Source organism: Paroedura picta, chromosome 3 (genome assembly GCF_049243985.1).
Source record: "Paroedura picta isolate Pp20150507F chromosome 3, Ppicta_v3.0, whole genome shotgun sequence".
NCBI classification, from domain to species: Eukaryota; Metazoa; Chordata; class Lepidosauria; order Squamata; family Gekkonidae; genus Paroedura; species Paroedura picta.
The window spans coordinates 147,132,522-147,151,754 of record NC_135371.1 but is presented as its reverse complement, the minus strand read 5'-3'; the positions used below and the strand labels follow the sequence as shown (position 1 = coordinate 147,151,754).

The 19,233-nt window shown below is 42.2% G+C and overlaps 1 protein-coding gene across 4 annotated transcripts; it reads right to left on the bottom strand.

The window, feature by feature from the left end:
* Positions 1-820: 820 nt before the first annotated feature.
* On the bottom strand, positions 821-18,910 carry NABP2 (nucleic acid binding protein 2). Of its 4 annotated transcripts, none has more exons than XM_077328542.1 (8): positions 18,772-18,910; positions 18,297-18,405; positions 16,083-16,190; positions 11,877-12,015; positions 6,520-6,591; positions 5,400-5,481; positions 3,134-3,203; positions 821-2,296 (listed from the first exon to the last, which is right to left on the bottom strand). In XM_077328542.1, exons 3-8 carry the CDS (start codon positions 16,162-16,164, stop codon positions 2,100-2,102), a joined length of 642 nt encoding a protein of 213 aa, XP_077184657.1. In that variant the 5' UTR covers positions 16,165-16,190; positions 18,297-18,405; positions 18,772-18,910; the 3' UTR covers positions 821-2,099. The 4 variants fall into 4 exon arrangements, with proteins under 4 accessions (XP_077184657.1, XP_077184659.1, XP_077184660.1 ...); XM_077328544.1 differs by having other exon boundaries at positions 16,083-16,173; XM_077328545.1 differs by having other exon boundaries at positions 16,083-16,173; positions 18,801-18,877.
* Between the last annotated feature and the right edge of the window lie 323 nt (positions 18,911-19,233).

Genomic DNA, 19,233 nt, shown 5'->3' with positions numbered 1-19,233 from the left:
TTCTTCTTTTGCCCTCGATCGCTCCCAGCATTAGGCTCTTCTCCAGGGAGTCCTTCCTTCTCATGAGGTGGCCAAAGTATTTGAGTTTCATCTTCAGGATCTGGCCTTCTAAAGAGCAGTCAGGGTTGATCTCCTCTAGGACTGACCGGTTTGTTCGCCTTGCAGTCCAAGGGACTCGCAAGAGTCTTCTCCAGCACCAGAGTTCAAAAGCCTCAATTCTTTGACGCTCGGCCTTCCTTATGGTCCAACTTTCGCAGCCATATGTCTATTGTTCTATGATTCTATTATTCATATCCAAGTGATCCCTTCACCAAAAATCTCTAGAATCCAGCCTGGGCTGTATTACATTACATGTAAGTGCAACCCTATTTAACTCTTGCTACATTGTCTTATAATAAGGTAATATGAAGATGGGCACCATAAAATGGCTGACTAGATTTATTCAGGAATTATCATTAACCTACACAACTATGTATTTTAGATATAATGAAAAAAAAAAGAGGTTTTGCCCTTATACCTACAGTTGCATGGAATGACCAATTTGCTCTGATCAGAGATTTGCAGAATAAAGAAGAAAAGGAATTTATTCCCAAAGGAATTTATTCCCAAAACATTCACTGATAGTACATTCAAGTAGCCACACCAGATTGGACAAATGTTCCTTAAAAAAAAAAAACACCACAACCTGTTACCCAGTTCATGCTAAAATTGTGGAATAAAGAGGCACATGAATCGGGAGAATGAGGCCCAAGCAAATAGGCAAAGGACCTTAAAACACTCTTAAATATTGTTGGTTCATGGCCATAGAACCACAATTACAAAAAAATGTAAAACATTTTATTGACTTTTAAGAAATTGTGTTAAAACTTGGGCAAACATTTCAAATCGCATTTTATTCTCAACGTTTACAACAATTCCATTTACGAAGCAGGCCATAACTCATGTTCCTTCAGGCCTCTAACTATCTAAAGGCCCTTGGCGCCCCTTCATTTTTTCAGGTGGGAGTGAAGGCCTGGCAAGCGAGGAGCCCAGAGCTCAAGAACTAAGAATGATCCAAAGACGCCTGCCATTTCTCCAGGGAGTGTGGGGAGAATGCATTCTTCACATAAGGCTTGGAAAGGTCAGAAACAACATCGCAGAGTACCTTGCACCAAATAAGACCAAAGATGGCAGCACAGGTCCCTGGTTGTTAGGCATTAGGCCCAGAGAAAAAGTAACCATCTGATTGCACTCAACTCTGATGCCAGCCATACTGAAGTGTATGGAATAAAAACATACAATCTAATTTAGCCATATAGCACAAAAACAACAGTAAAAATGTTAATTTTTCAGAACAATTAAAAATCTCTTGCCAGTGTTGCCATATTTCTAATCTAACATTATTATTACTATGAAAGCCTACCCACAGGATGCTTCAAGCTATCAAAAATATTTTTGGGTGGGGGAAAACAGCAGTGATCTTCCTGGCTACCTAGATAGTCAGTATTAGTTTGGCTTTTAAAAAGTGGCATACATTTGTGTGTGACTTGCTATACACCCTCCTATGTAAAAGAGATTCTATGAGAGCTTAGCACTTTATAGAAATTCAAACAGAGTTGGCTTTTTGTTCACAACCTTAAAATAATTTAATCCAGGATAGTTTCACAAATCTCACTATGAAACTACCATGTCAATAAATGATTTTAAGGATTGCAGAAGTCTAAATGGAGCTAAATTCAAGGGCACATACCCTTAGGGCAGGAAAGTGATGTGGGAAGACGGATGGTGCAACAAAAATCAAAGACGATGAAAAAGTGATCATGCCAACTTCCTGCAGAGAATGAATGTGTAATATACAGGTGTGGGGAGTTCTGAAGAGTACAAGTTTTACATGAAATACAAGTATAAATATACTGAAGACCATATTTCCCACCTGGTGCTCATCATCACATATTAAAAGTACATTTCAAGGTTAAACTTAAAGTTGGTTTCATAGCTTGTGCTCCAGCCAAGTGTCTGTCTCTTCTCAGTATCTAGCTCTCTGCCTGAGAGTCAGGTCTGTAGGAGGTAAAAAGATACCAAGCAGATGGCAGAAGAGGTGCCCTCTAGTCCTTCACCCATTATCTCTTGCTGCTTCGCCGTGTCTCTTTGCCATTGCTGACTGGGTTGGATGAGGAACTAGTCCCCAATGACCCTCCGCTCTGGTGGTTGGGCTGACTCCGGGTGATGCGACCACTGGTGGGATGGGTGGGGACACTTGGAGCGTGTGTGGAACTGCTAGCAGTGATCAATCCATTGCCATTCTGGTTGTCAGAGGCTTAAAAACAAATATAAAAGAAAACCCTGGGGGCTAAGCCATTCATTTTTTCTGGGATACATTAAAAAATATATAGATTTAGTTCTAAATTGGTTAGTAACTGCAATAATTGGATGAAATGCATTTCAGATAAATGCTGACTGTGTAGAATATGGAATACTCAAAATTTATTATCAACATCTGATGTCAGATTAGTTGAAGGGAGAGGAACAAGCAAATGTTTTTTGAGAAATGAGAAGAAACCTGTGGAAAGTTCAAAAGAAAAATATATTTCTGTTGATGAGATTCTTTGAAAATGCCAGTTTAAAAAAACCGTGCGAGGATGGAGTCTTTTGCTTAAAATGTTGCAATGGTTCAGTGATGTAGTTAGGACTAAAATAAAAACATTCTGCCTGGCTAATTAATTAATTTTTCAATTTGTAACCTGCCCCTCACAAAGTCTCAGGGCAGCTACAAAGGAAAGGATTTACAGAAACCCATAAAATAGAATAAAAGTAGAATAAAAATATAAAATAGTGTAAAATCCCCATACAGCTCCTCAATAAAAAACAGTCAACCCCACATTGTTGGTCCCAGCATGGGTGAACTGGGCGACCTGGGGAGAAGATGATAAATTCCTACACCATGAATAGTGGGGGCAATATACATACATCAATACATATGAATAAATGCAGTCATAAGTATGTGTGTAGGGGAAGAAGGCCCAGTAATAACTGCTACATTCAGTAGGTGCATATAGCAAGACAATAAATCTTCCTAACCTGCTCTTGGCTAAATAAGTCATGAGGCGCATCACTCACCTGAGAGGTCTTAGCACTGCTAAAGAATGCTGCCTACCTGCTGTTGCCGAGGAAGAGGGGCCTGGCACGGTTTGGGAGGCTGCAGGCGCTGAATTGTCATTCTGCGTCTGGGGAAAACAATCAAGATTATTCACATATTCTGTCAAATGTTCTATCTGGCTCCCTGAGACTCTAGGTGGATCACAAAATACAGGAAACAATTCAGTCAGCAGCAAGATCAGCAGCAATGCGGGAACAATGCAAACCAAACCATCAAAGGTGTGCCGTACCATAACTAATGTGGAAAGTGGGTGGCCTTTGTAGCAGGATAGTACAAACAATAAACATTGCAACAGACTACAATCCTGGTCCCTTATAAAAGTACCCTCTAGGATTGTTCCATTATATTGCAGTTCTGATCCCTTCATAAAAAGCTCTGATTTACACATTCCTTGGAAGTATGGAAGCCATCTTGATGGTAATCTTTCAAAAGTATGATGGGAACCAATCTGATGGATGGATACTATAAATAGGCTGGTTCTGGCACCATCAGAGCAACCAAATCCATAACCAGAGAAGGCACCTGCATTTTTAAAAAACTGCACAGGAAAAAAAATTCAGTGCAGATTCTTCTCACTATAGTACCATGATGGAAAAAGCCACACTCGGTGAAACTCTATGTACAGTGCTGCACTTAAAATAATAGATGTCCTTCCTAAATTGTGGACCTGGTAAATCTATAGGTTTGGTTTCTAAAGCGTTGCCCTGGTACCCAAATCTTCCTTTTTGCTTTCATTCTGAGCTCTGGTAAATCTATCGGCAGGATATTCCAAGGTGTAAATAAGCGTGGGAGAGAAAAGAGGAGCTAAGGGCCCTGTCGGAGCTCTCGCAGGTCTGCAAAGCCTGTAAAACGGACCTCTTTCACCAGGCTTTTGGTTGAGGTTGGGGGCCAGGATACTGACTGGGTCCCTCCTCCCTCACCATGTGGAGGGAAGTGTGGCAGGTGTTATCCAATGAGCTGCAGGAAGGGAAAGAAGGGGGGTTGGGGGCTGGGAGGGCTGTATTGTGTTTTTAAGCTGTGATTTTACTGTGATGCAACCCACCTCAAGCCAGCTGGTCGGGAATGGTGATCAACAAACTCAAGTATAAATAAAACAAAATAAACAAATAGCAGGTGTTAATAGGAATCAGATGAAGGAATGTCTGTCACAGGGGTCTGTCAGCAGAAAGAAAGCTAGGACTTCAAGAATACCTAGGGCCATTTCGCACGGCTTCAAAATAGCACAATGGTTGCTAATTGGAAACGCTACTAATTTGCCATAACCCACGACGTCGTAGACAATCTGCAACAATCCTGAAACCGACCCGCAAAAAGCGCTTCGTTGTGGCGCTTTCAGGGGAATCCAGAAAAGTGGATTCACCCTCCGGATAGCGATACACTCCTGCAACCAATCTGCAACAGTAGCGCTAAAGACCTGTGCGTTACCATTGTTGCTGGTTCTTCAAAGTCCCTCCCCCTGGCTCTCTCCTCCAAACTTCCGGCGAAGCGATCGCCATTTTTTTTTCTCCGAGCGAGCGGGGATAAACGCACCGGCGAGCCTCTTTCTGTTTAGAGGCTTCCCTGGCTTCAGTCCTTCACCTTTAGTCACTAAGCACAAACCACTTAAAAGCCCGTTTGCTGAAATAAAGTCCCTTTATTTTTTACACATAAATTCAGCCGAAAATCGGGCCCGTGAGAAGGGGGGGGGGGAATTTTTTTTTATCACTCGAGGCAGCGTGCAAACTATCATACAATCAAATGACAGCTCACATTAGGCAGCTGGATGGGTCTCTCCGTAGCAACGAATCTACCTAGATTCGTTGCTATGGGTCTGTTTTTTTTTTTAAAAACCTTTCTTAAAGGGAAAGGGGCTGTTTGGGAGCATGCTAACGGCTGCCCATTGGCTGCTTGACGGCCAGGGGCGGGACGAGCTTGGCAATAGCGCTTCCTTTCTAGTGATTTCTGCCGAGACCGAAAGCCTGTCGGAAACGCTAAAAAACGCAACTGATTCCACTACAAAGGCAGGTATGCATAACGACGAATTCCACTATTTTAAATGGCGATTTTTCATTCCGCAAACAATTTGCAACAAAGATCCCCGTGCGAAAAGGCCCCTAGTTTTCAAGAATACCTAGTTTTCAACAGAAGATACAAGGGCACCCTGTGGTGGAATAAAGAACACCCCAGGAGTGGGAAAGCCCATGGAGACATCAGATACACCCACAATTTGAGCCATACTTGCTTTGCTTGTCAGCGTCAACTAAGGCTGTCCCATTATACTCACATTTTTGTTTTGTGACTGCTGGGCCACATACTCTGGGTTTGGCTCACTGAAATTTGGCACTTCAGAATAAACCATACAAAATCTGTGGTGGGAGAGAAAGTGGTCAATGGAGCAGCAGATGCATTGACCACACCTTTCCCTCTTTTGCAAAGCATGCAGTATGTTAGCAGCAAGGTACAGGCATCACATGCTAACTACTGGCAGTGATAATAGTACCGAGAAATGCCAAGAAATGCCACGTTTCAAATCCATTTTAGACCTGGATTTGCCAGACATCAGTAGATGCAAAATGTTTAACTGTAGTCTTTTCACTACAGGTTATTGTAAATTTGGTTTATGGAGACACAAGCTCAGAAGTGTCAGAATCATAACGAGACATTGTGCAAACTTATTTAGGCTATGCTGTCAGAGTGATATGGACGAAAACCATTCAGTACATTACTAAAAAGGAAAGTGAGTGACAGAGGTGGGGAGCAACAATTCTGCCAGTGAATTTCTATTAAGGGTAAATTTCTATTACACTTTGATTAAAGGCAAGAGCCAACTCCAGTAGCACCCAAGGCACTAGACACCCACATTTGCACAGGTGGGGGGGAAAACTGCAGGAAAATAGTACTGTGGGATTTTTTCATATTGCAATTTGGGAACTCTGGGACTAAATTGTAAGGGGGAGTGATACTCAATTTACCTCAGAATGCAAAGTCACAATATGTAATCCAAATGGAACACTTCTGAGGTACGGTATCTATTCTACAAAATAGAAGAGCACTACAGAATTTGAAATTCAGGGGTGTCAATTTTGTTTAGCATAGCACTGTACAGGTTGTGGACCATTGTTATGTAGCTATGGACCTTTATGGTTCTGAAGCCAGACCAATCTCTCAGGATTCAGAACAAATACCAACTAAACTGAAAATTTTACCACAATGTAAACTACATACAAACACCACAGATATATTTTACCCTGGAAGTCTGGGGGAGCTCATTCCACTACTTCAGGGTAGACGACATTCTCTGTAACATCACTATTGCTTCGCCAAAGCTAGGCTTTGCATCTGAACTAACCAAGCCCACCTACCCAACTCTTGAAAGCAACCCTGGGATAAGCTATAGGTCTTACTCTCCAACTTTCTGCAGATCTCCTCCACGTCCAGTGTATAAAGTCAGGCAGCCTTTGAAAATTGATGCATACCTGGATAAGGAAAAACCTTTAGTTAATGTCAGCAGCACAAAAGATCTCCAGTATGGCGTATATTTATTTATTATTATATTTATATCTGATTTTGGTTGCCCTTGTGGCATTGCATGGGTGACTACACATGTTAACTCACCTGATTTAAATTAATTGAGCTTCTGCTAACTCACCTGATTTAAATTAATAGAGCTTCTGCAGTCCTTCAGAATAATGCATGCAGTCTGAGGACAGTTTACAGTGCCTGCCTAAGCTGTTATACCTGGCTAAGAGTGCCGAAGTCAACAGGCTTAGGAAGCATGCAAATTTGCTTAGGGTGATATGGTACAAGTGTGCTTTCAGTCTCATTGAAATTGTTAAGACTTAAAACACACTTGACTTGTTCTCACATGGGCTCAACATGCTTGCAGGGAAACAAGCAGGTGCCCAGTTCATCATAGCTGGCTTTAGTCTAGAGAAAGGCAAAACTGTTAATTTACCAGGGCCTCAAGGCTCACAAAGGGTCCACTCTTCTACCGTTTTCACTCTGAACTTCAAGAGTGCTCCATGCGAGAGATTCCTATTTGCACAACCTACATCTTTCAGGTTAGGGGACCCATTGCCAGAGCCCCCCCCCCCCGCCAATTATGAATGCAACACTGTGTTCTGGATTATTTAAAACACAATAATAAAATAGTTAAAGGTAAAGGCTTCAGCTGAGAAATATTCTTAAAATTATGCTTATCTACACCAGAATATGTATTCAGAATGCTTGCTTGGTTATCCAGAGCAGGCTGGGAAGAGGAAATGGCCCTGAAATAAGCCAAGCTTAGCAGCCCTTTGAGCATTACAGCGGCTTAGCAGTGCCAGCGATGGGCATTAACTCATCCACGACTGCCTGCAATTACTACTGCCAATTATCAGAGCCAAGGGGCCCCTGAGAGATTGGCAGAGTAGCTGGGGCTTTGGCTACCAGAGGACCTCTATGTCAGTGGCTCACTGGGAAATTTCCCCATGACCTAAATGGTCAAACTGCCCCTCTAGATTACTATGGCAGGGAGGGAAAGTGCTGCACACAATTATTATTATGATTATATTTTTATTTCTAGGCCGCCCCTCTCTGGTAACACCCTTGTGGCAGCTCAAAACTATAAAACTTCATACAAGATAACATTTGCATCTAGTAATCAATTTAAGCCAGTCTTAAATAAAACCAAACAAACATGCTCCATCACTAAGACCTGGAGACAGATGGAACAAATGAGAGCACGTGAAGAGAGCTACTGGGGAGTGTTGCTGCTGACCAGGTGAGGCTACTGTGCTGACTGGGTGAGGTGATTGCTGGGAGGATTAAAAAGGGCTGCTCCTGGGCTCTTGGCCTGTGGCTCTTAGCCTGGGGTTCTTGGCCGAGTAATTAGAATCAGTAGATTATATTTCCCTAGTACTTGCACTGCCTAGAACTTACAATGGATCTCCAGGACACTCATCCCATCATCTGCAGTGAGTGTGACATGATTGCCTTCCTCCCAGAAGACAAGATGGACTACATCTGCCTCAAGTGTAAACTGGTAAGACTTTTGGAGGAAAGGATTAGGGGATTAGAAGACAGTATTATTACTCTGACCCAAAGTAAGAAAGGGGAGGAGTTCATAGACCACAGCTGTGCAACTCGGAATAAAGAGGATACAACCAGTCCTGAAGAGGATAAGGAGATTGACCTCACTACGGAGCCTCTGCAGACAGTTCTGAAAAAGACTCAACGGTGTAGAGTGCGATGGTTCTTGGGGCCTTTGGAGCTCCAGAATAGATTTCAGGCCGTTGCATAAGAGGTGCAAGAGTCAACAAGGGAAGAGGTCCCAAAACAAAGTCTAAGACAAAGTGAAGAGGCCACGGGGATAGAAGGAAATGGAGTTAAGAAGAAAAAAAAAAAGGAGTGTACTGGTAATTGGAGACTCCCTGCTAAGAGGAATAGATCGCCATGTGGCTGGGCCCCACCCCCTAACCCGAGAGGAGCAAATTTGGAAAACTCAATGTCCACAGGATTGGAAAAGGTCAGTTTACATTCCAATCCCAAAGAAAGACAATGCCAAAGAATGTTCAAACTACCGCACCATTGCAATCATTTCTCATGCTAGCAAAGTTATGCTCAACATCCTACAAGCTAGGCTCCAGCAATATGTGGACCGAGAACTTCCAGAAGTACAGGCAGGATTTCGAAGAGGCAGAGGAACTAGAGATCAAATTGCCAACATACGCTGGATCATGGAGAAAGCTAGGGAGTTAAAAAAAAAACCATCTACTTCTGCTTCATTGACTATGCTAAAGCCTTTGATTGTATGGAGCACAACAAATTGTGGCAAGTTCTTAAAGAGATGGGAATACCAGAGCATCTTATTTGTCTCTTGAGAAACCTATATGCAGGTCAAGAAGCAACAGTGAGAACCGGGCATGGAATCACTGATTGGTTCAAAATTGAGAAAGGAGTTTGGCAAGGCTGTATATTGTCACCTTGCCTATTTAACTTGTATGCGGAGTACATCATGAGAAAAGCGGGGTTAGAAGAGTCACAAATTGGGATCAAGATTGCAGGGAGAAATATCAACAACCTCAGATACACAGATTATACCACTCTAATGGCAGAAAGTGAAGAGGAACTAAAGAGCCTCTTGATGCGGGTGAAGGAGGAGAGTGCAAAAGTTGGCTTGAAACTCAACATCAAGAAAACAAAGATCATGGCATCCGGCCCTCTCAATTCCTGGCAAATAGATGTGGAAGAAATGGAGGTAGTGACAGATTGTATTTTCCTGGGCTCCAAGATCACTGCAGATGGGGACTGCAGCAAAGAAATGAAAAGACGCTTGCTCCTGGGGAGGAAAGCTATAGCAAATCTAGACAGCATCCTAAAAAGCAGAGACATCACCCTGCCAACAAAAGTGCATCTAGTCAAGGCTATGGTCTTCCCAGTTGCAATGTATGGCTGTGAAAGTTGGACCATAAGGAAGGCCGAGCGTCAAAGAATTGAGGCTTTTGAACTCTGGTTTTGAATTCAGACTTTTGAACGCTGGAGAAGACTCTTGCGAGTCCCTTGGACTGCAAGGTGAACAAACCGGTCAGTCCTAGAGGAGATCAGCCCGGACTGCTTCTTAGAAGGTCAGATCCTGAAGATGAAACTCAAATACTTTGGCCACCTCATGAGAAGGAAAGACTCCCTGGAGAAGAGCCTAATGCTGGGAGCAATTGAGGGCAAAAGAAGAAGGGGAGGACAGAGAATGAGGTGAATGGATGGAGTCACTGAAGCAGTAGGTGCAAACTTAAATGGACTCCGGGGAATGGTAGAGGACAGGAAAGCTTGGAGGATCATTGTCCATGGGGTCTCGATGGGTTGGACACGACTTCACACCTAACAACAACAAAAATGTCTTTAATGCACTTCTGAATTCTGAAACACTACATATGTAATAATGTACTTGTCCGAGCACGTGAAGAGAAAGCAAAGAGAAGTGGGAATACATCCCATATGCACCACTAGCTCTATAGCACACATGGCTGGCTTCCCCCCCCCCCCATGAGTTCCATGCCCTTTCCCTGTGAGTTCCTTGTTTTGTGCTAAAGCCATTCTGCCCTAGGCTTTGGCTGTTCCAAGGCTGTCACCCAGAAGAATATTCAAAACAGCTGTAATGGATCAGACCAAAAATCCATCTTGCCCAACATTCTGTTTCTGCCAGTGGCCCAGCAGAAATCTCTGAGAAGCTGATCTTCAGGACATGAAGGCAATCAGTGTTGGTTCTTAGCATCTGGTGATTAGAAGGGATGAAGACTGCCCAGACTGCCAGGTTTTGTGCTGTCGCTTCAATCTTGTGGCATGGAATCAGAGAAGGGACTGAAAAGGTCACAGAGGGTCTTTTCAAAAGCCTTCACATGAATGTGCTACAGATGGTGCACAAGGAATGAAATATGCTAGCGCTGATAACTATCCATTCCCAAGCGGCAGGCTTGATCCTGCCCTGAATGCTAATGTTCTGTTCACAATTTCCAGCTTGCCAAACAACATCTCTCATTCAACCAGATGATCCTAGTCAGAGAACTAGAGCTAGAAAAACTGGGAAGAAATGTAGCTGCTATTAAAAAAAAACATTGTTCAAGGACAAATTAGCTAACTGTACAAGACTTCTTCCTATACCTATTGAAATTAATGGGATCTGACTCAAACAACTCTGTATGGGCTAACTATATTGACATAATACTTTAAAATTATGATGGTTTAGGAGCTATGAAGGAAAGTGTATGGATTATACATAGTACCACAATGGTTCTCTATTTTTAAAGCCCTAATAGAAATAAATTAGAATGCAGCAAAGCTAGTTAAAAGATCACTTGAACCTGAATGCAACTTCAACCATGATCTTTTCCTGAGCTCGCTCTCTGTGCCGGAAAATGCAAGTATTTTGTAGCAGAAGTATTTCAAAATAGAAGAAAGGTGGCTGAGTTTCTTCCTTCCATAAATACACCAATCAAATGGCCAATATGTACCATGACTGCTGGTGTGTCTATGGTGAATTATGCCCATTAGGAAATTGTGTTCATTAGGAAAAAAAAAACAAGGTTCCATGTACATCTGAGACTCAGCTTTCTTTGTTAAGTGAGTGAAATAAACTGCAGAATGCCATGCTTCCTCCCTCCCCTCCTCCCTGCAAGCCATTTTCCCTTCAGAAGGACTTCCTCTACTGAAATAAACCATAATGATCATTGTATTGGGCCAGTTGCCAAGCCATCATTCAGGTTTTGCAATCCATGGCTGAAGAGCGAGTCTTGATTAGCATTAACATCTGTGACAATAGAGCCATCTTTAGGATTAGTGGGCAGAATCTGTATACAAGGAGAAAAATCTGGGAGGTGGGAGTGTGCTATCAAGTGGTTCTAAAAGCCACGCTCAAAGGCTAACCCACATTACATCTGCAGTGACCCATAGAGGAGAAACTCATATTTGGAAAAGCAGTTCCCAGCTGAGTTTTGGCAGCTGGGGGAAAAAAACATCCCTTTCCCCTCCTTCTCCCTCCTCTCCTTCACATGCATACACAGAGATGGATGGGAAAGATGGGCAGAAGTCCACCATTTCAGCCCAGTCCTAACCATAAATAAGTCCCACTGTGTTCAACAGAAGTTGCCTCCAAGAAATTGTAAATAGGGTTAGCATCTCTAAAAGTATGGAAAAAATGCCTTGCGGTTTCAAACAGTCTTTCAGCTAACCCAAATATATCATTCCCATTCCCCATCCACCTCACTCCAACTGGAAAAATGTTCAATACCCTTTGGTGAGTCGGATGATGTCTCCTGGCTGAATGAGGTTGCCAACGTCGTCCCATACCGAGATGTTTATGCTGCCAGTTTTGTCTGCTACTTTACATGTCCGGACTTCATGGCCATCCTTCGTCTTGGTTACCCGACCTGGTAGTGAAGCAGTTACCATAATCTCATGTAATTAAGAGGATATTGCTGTTTTTATGCCGAAACAACCAGAGTTCTATCCCAGCCCCAGGCCCATGGAACCTGTTAGAAGCATTATCATTGTACTTTGTTCCAGAAATAAACAGAAAATGGAGACGAAAATGTGCTGTTAAACTGTATTGCTACACAATAACACTCAGTACAAAAGAGTAACAGGTAGAGAAGTTAGGAGTGGACTGGCTGTGGCTTAATGATAGAACATCTGCTTTATAACCAAAAAGATCCAGAGGTTGAACCAACCTAGGGATTGTCAATGTTATTGTTGTTGAATGCTGTTCTAGTTGGTATGATATTCTTATCTGTTATATTGATATTGTTCTATGTAAATGTTCTACAGTGTTTTATGTAAATCGCCCACAGCTGTAGGGAGGGGCGGTATAGAAATCTAAATAAATAAAAGGGTGATGCAAAAGTAATCTGACTGGGACCTGGGAGAGCCGCTGCCAATCAGAGCTGCCAATCTGTCCCTCTTAATAAAACAGTAAGGAGGGTTGGGGTGGGTTGAGTATGTGATCAAAACTCCCGGATTGGCCCCTTGGCCCCAGACTGACAAGCGGACGGGCCAATCGGAAGGCACAAAGCGCCTTCCGATTGGCTCCTCTCCGGGACAGACCAGAGTTCCAGCCAGTCGGGTGGGTGCAAAGCCGATGTTCTGACAGGGCCCATCCACCCAAAGGCAATCTGGAGACATCGCTACCAGTCTGCCCCTGACCACCGCAGGGAGAGGAGGTCAGTAGGGCTGCCAAGGGGGATGAGAACAGAGACTTGGACAGGCTGTTCCAGCCCTTTTCACCCCAAGGCTACTAACTGTCATGTCCAACTGCAAATTGCCTCAGAACCCTGACAAGAGTTGGCAGGAGGCTGGAGAGTGCTCTCCCTCCCTCCCCCTCCCTTCAGGCCTGCTACGAAGGAGCCTCTGACAGGCCCTGACTGAGGGGAGGGAGGCATTTCCAAAAGCAATGCAGGGGAGCCTGAGGGCATTCCTTTTGAGGGTGGGGAACTTTCCCCTTCTGCCAAACAGTTGGCTGACAGGGAGGCCACAGAAAAGCCCCTTCTCCCTTAAAATACTGCTCTGGCAGGGGGTTAGACACAGCCAAGCCATGTGTCTTTCTTCTTTGAAACTCTCTGCAGATTTGAGGCGACTGCACAGCGTTATTCTGCAGATTAAACTGTTTTTTTTCTCCTGTTTCATCTGCACAACAACCCTGTGCACTAGGCCTCAAATCTTTCCATTCAACAACTTGTGTGGGAGGCCTTAAATGTTTCTTCTCTACCACAACCCTGTCCAAAGTAGCCCTTTCTGCCTGGGGAGCTGATCTTAATATTCTGCAGGTGAGCTGTAATTCCAGGAGCTCTCCAGGCCCCACCTGAAGGTTGGCTACCCCTGGGTTGGAAATATTCCTGGAGGTTTGGAGGTAGGACTTCAAAATCGTACAATGCCTCAGAGTCCAGCCTTCAAAGGAGCCATTTTTGCCTGCAGTTGAGAGGGATTGGTGCAGGTGTATCCCTCCTGGGCTATGGGCTATGGCCAGCCCTTACCAGCAACTGTTTGTATTCTGGGGCGCAGAAAGGCAGACCAGTATCAGTCCTGTGAGTCTGGGAAGTGCAGGAAGATCTAAATAAATATTTACAGCCTGAAACTGTAAATTGTGAACAAGTAAATGGCTGGACAGACATGGGAACTAAAATGACTTTTTTTCAACCTTGGCCTGGCAAATAAAAAACCAGTGTAAAAAACCTTACTAAGGTCAAGACTACTGTGCACAGAGAGTCTTCCTTTTAGGGTTGCCAGCTTCCATGTGAGGCTCTCTACCCCACCTCATGGGGAGTCTGCTATGGGGGGAGGAAGGGAAGACGATAGGAAAATGCTTTGAGACACCTGAGGCCTGCTGGGTCACTACAGCCCATTCCCAGTTCTCTCAGACCTCTCACAGCCCCAGATAACTCACAGGTTGACTATTGTGGGGAGACAAACAGAAAAGGTATTTGTAAACTGCTTTGAGACTACTTTGGGTAGTAAACAACAGGGTATAAAAATCCGTTCTTCTTCTAAGGAGCAACCATGAAAGAAGCATGTGGGCACATAACATTTTATCAACAGTGAAAAAATGGAGAAGAAGGAACCGGGTGGACACTTGTGTACTGTGACTACCCCATGTGTATTATGGCAGAGGGGCATTTCGGTGTCTGTGGCCTAATTCACACAAGAAGGGAAATGGGAGGAATTGGATTCTATGTATTCCCCTAAGAAGAGTCTCCAGTCTGATTTTCCCTTCACATATCTGAAGACATGGCTCTGGAAAGCTCATCTGTAACTGCTATGCCACAATTCCCAAAGGTCAGTCCTCTCGCACACTCAACGAACATTCCAAAACACAGGTTCTTGACACCCATATCTCCACACCCATGCCTTCATTTGCCACCACAACCTCCCACACAACACACACATTCAACCCCATGCCCTTACAGACTGGACAACTCCTCCCCTTCCTCTTCCCACTGCCAAGCTCTAGCGCCCGTTGTATTCTTGGATACAACGGGCTTTGCCCCTAGTATATATACAATAATTCAGGACAAGGCACTTTCATATATTGAAATGCAATGTTCACTAATAAATGGAGCTAAAATATTGTGACATAAGCATTAACTGGAAATACCCAATGGTCAGGATAGGATAACCTTTTTCTGAATCCACAGACTCTCCTTCTATGCTGAAAACTGAACTCTGTGTACGCCTATACACTTAGCATGATGGGACACTAGTCAGCTTACCCAATTTACAGTGTCTTATCAGTAGGTACCTATTACAGACATCCCATAAGTACTCATACAATATCCTCACCATTTTAACTGTAAACAGAAGAAAGTCTATACACAGCCATCTTTATCTAAGAAAAATAACATCACATCACACTAGCCAGCTGTGCAAAAAGGACAAACTTAATAGAATGTCCTTGAACACATCCAACATTTCTAAATAGCAATACATGTGGGAAGTCATCCCTACTTGGATTAGGCCCACAAGTATTAACTCTATCGTCCAAATATAATTTTCTCGTCCCAATGGCTCCCTTTGCCTCGAAGGAGGAAACATACCACCTGCCTATCTATTTCCCCTACTGGGAAAAAATAATTACTCCAAGATGCCATTTGAGGTCTGAGAAAAAGGCACAAACTGATGACTATGTTGTCCTGTAGATTGCTGACTTATTCCATCTGAAGGGCTTTAACTCCATCATCTGTCTAGAAATGGTATAAAGACCTGCTACCTGGGATTTGGATGGGAGATGTTCACTGACTTACTTTGTAAATTCCCACTTCCCAGTTCACAATTCTAGTTACCACACTTTAGGACAGAGGAAAATCTGCACCAAGACTTATCATTGGCTCTAGACCTCTTAATCTCTAGCACCTATAGCCTAGAAGTGATGACTGGACTAGCTGCTAGGGGTCAAATTAGTGTTATCTACCTCCCCAGGGTATTAAATTGCCACCACTTCTGAAAGTGGCAACATGGCTAGGTCTAAGATGTGCTCCCATCCAGCTGCTGTATTAATCCTTGGCTTAATAAGCATTTTCTTTTTTAGGTAGGGGTGTAGTATTGCCCCCCATGGCTGGTTCTAGAGCTTTTTTTGCAATTGCCATACGAAGCTGTTGAGATCAAAGGGATATAAAGAAGGGCCTGGGTACCAATTTTAATTTTACAATAACAAAGGAGTGAGTAGTTGATTTCTCAATGTATTTGGCTTCTGAGCAATTATTCTGTGATTTTAAAATTTGTAAGCAACTTTCAGGCTTGTAATGCAGGAGAAAAGTGTCATGTATTTTAAATAAATAAGAAACTTCCTCTCCATACTGTAATCCCAACCCAAATCTCATACACAGAGGGTACTATTTACCAATAAAATATACTGGAAATCTGCACAGAAATTAACTGGCTTCCCTGCTATTCTGCTAAGATTTTTAAACTCAAACTAACCATAACAAGCTAAAACAAAATCACTCACCTGTCTCCAGTACAATGAATATAAGGTTTAAGTTTTTCAAGCCTGGTTTAATATCCTTCACCAAGGTATCTGCCGTCGTCATGTTCAATGCCTGTTGATTTCTGATATCTGAGTAAATTGTTTTTTTTTGTAAAACATTTTTAAAACCAGCCAGCAAAACAGCATGAATATTGCAGAACATAATAAAATCTTGTTATTGTAACCTCACTGTTTAACTTTATTTTGTGCATTCCTCTAGGGAAAAGACTATTTCATGGTCTTCATTTTTTACATATTCTACTTACTAAATGGTCCTCTGTCATCCAGTTCTTGGCCCCCAATAGTAAAACAGTTAATACCTATCATATGTAACTTGTATCACATTACCTTATCAACATAGTGTAATTTATACTCCCATTTTCACTGAGGAGAAATTTCTTCAGTTGCAAAGTTTACATTGGATCATAGCATATTTTCAGAAGTGATGCTGAGCTTTAAGTGTACCTACTTTGTATATAAATAAGACAATAAATAAGTCAAAGAGCCTAAGTTCTGATTAACATGGCCCTTCAATTTCCTCATTCATAAATCCATGAGGCAAGCAGAGTAGAAATAAAATTTGCCAGCTCATATAAATTATTATAATATAAATGACATCTCTTGAATAGCTAGGCTATATAGATATTAAAAAGACTAATATAGTGCTAATATAATAAACAAAAACATCTCACAGCTATTCCTGAAATTTAATTAGTAAACAATTATTTGTAATAATTGTTTCTGTAATTCCTCAAAATATAAATACCCACAGAGATTGTTCAGAGTAGCTCATAGAAAACATAAAGAAACATTCCCTCTGTAGCTTCATCTTTCCAGAACTTAATAGCTCAACATCCCATAATTTGAAATAATAGAAGGGCTTCTTAGCATCTTTTGGCATTAATTTAATGTGCAATACATTTTCCCAAACAGAATTCAACCAGAATTTTTGGAGCTGGAGGGCCTATTGTTTCCATCTATTAACAAAATTATTTTAGTACCGACAAGAAGGATTAAGGCAGATTCCAAATATGACAAACAACATAATGTTTAATATAACCAAAATAATATAATAAAATCAGAGTCCAGTAGCATCTTTAAGACCAACAAAGATTTATTCAAGGCGTGAGCTTTCGAGTGCAATCATAAGGTGGATCATGGTAAATATTTAACATATATCATTAATGGATCTAAAATCCCCCAAATGCTGTATTTTTGCACAGCTCCAAAAGATACAAAACTAGTACCAAATTATCAACATCTCCAATCACAATACTGTAAATTCCTACATATAATAGCCAGCCTATGTGCGGCAAGATGTCACTGAAACAAATTGTCCCTCAATCTTGAGGACATAAGTGTAGGCAAAGCAATATTCAATAACCATTTCCACTCCTCTTGTCTGAAGTTTATCTGTAAAACCCTATTCCAGTTATTTGGGTAACCAAAAGATACCTCAATATTTTAAAGCAAAAGAACAGAGATATCTGCAATAGATTCTTAAAATTATCTTTAGTCTGTGAAAAAAGAGAAGCTCACTCCAGCATCCCAAAATTAATCTAACCCCTCCCCAAAAGCAAGACATAGGCATCAGTATGATAAAATCCCCAACTGATTAAAATCATAGGATGTACAAAATCAGAATCTTTTCCTAGCACTGTTTCTACATGAACACTGACTAGACAAGCATGTATCAAACTATTCACTGAATAAGTGGACACTTATTTGTACTACTGCCCAGCGATTCAAATTATGAATGAAATATTGATTATAGTTGTTATTATTATTAAATTGGATGTTACCCATCACTATTGGCAAACTGTCTTGCAGCGGGTTACAGAATAAAACCCCAAACAATTATTATAACCGCATTAAAATATAATGCAGCGAAAAAAGCTATCTTCCCACCCTTAAGTTTTATCACATTAAAAACCCAACCACAGCTCAGTATTACGGTTATTAACAGAACTATGGTATTGGTCAGGGGTAGTCAAACTGCGGCCCTCCAGATGGCCATGGAGGATGGCAGGGGCTCATGGGAATTGTAGTTCATGGACATCTGGAGGGCCACAGTTTGACTACCCCTGGTCTTGGTCTTAATGTTAATTCAAAAACCAGCTGTAGTGGTGAGTACGTCCAGTTTAAACAGATTATTCAATATACATTTAAGCCATTTAATATTCTATCAACAATTACCTTTTTTTCAGCACAGTATCCGAAGTCTCTCTTTATCACTAGTATAAAGCTGGCTTAAAAAGAACAGGCAAAGCATCCTTGCTCAAACTGCAGTGCTGGTTACATGCCTCTGTAAGAAAAAAAGACATCTTTTCTTGTTTTTATACAGTCTTCCACCACCATTCACACCAGTGCAAAGTGTACCTCTGGCAAAGATTTGGTGGTGCACACTTCCCTTTTGGGTGAAGCAAAGGTTGTTTTGCTAATGCTAAAGGAAATGCCTCCACCATGCTCTTAGAACAGAAAGAAAAAAGGGAGACAGAGCTTCAAAAGTACAATGAAGCAACTTAGTAAATGCGCTGGTATGCATCCTTTCTCCTAAGGAACATGGATCCTGCCTATCCTACAGCATTCATGCAGCCCTTTCTTTCGAGGCACAACACACCAGAGACGAGTGAAAGCCCACATCCCCTTGGCCAACAATTCTATTACTCACTTGCGTGATAAAAGATAGCCCCCACCCACCAGCACCACTTCTCCGGTGAGGAGACCTGGCAGAACGTTTGTGGGTTGCTGACATTCCAGGAAGTGTCCTGCTGCGTTCAGAGCAGCCAATCGCGGCACAACGCTGCCGTTCAACATGCAGGAATGTTCCAATCTTTCCGCCAATTGCAAGCGGATAGAGTATTAAAGCGACAGTAACACCTCCTGGTACACGTAGGATACTCTGATCCTGATGGAATTTCCATCGATTGTGCAATATACATGACGTTCCGAGGGACTTGGGCGAAATTTATATAAATTCTCACGCATAAATCAATTTGCTAGCAGCATCTGCAGTATTTGTGCAGCCAAATCGCAGTTCATATCTTGCCATCAAGTTTCCAAAAGTTCGCCTATTACAGAGAAAGTCTCTCTCAGGGATTACTAACCTATGGCTCTAATAGCAAATGTGTCT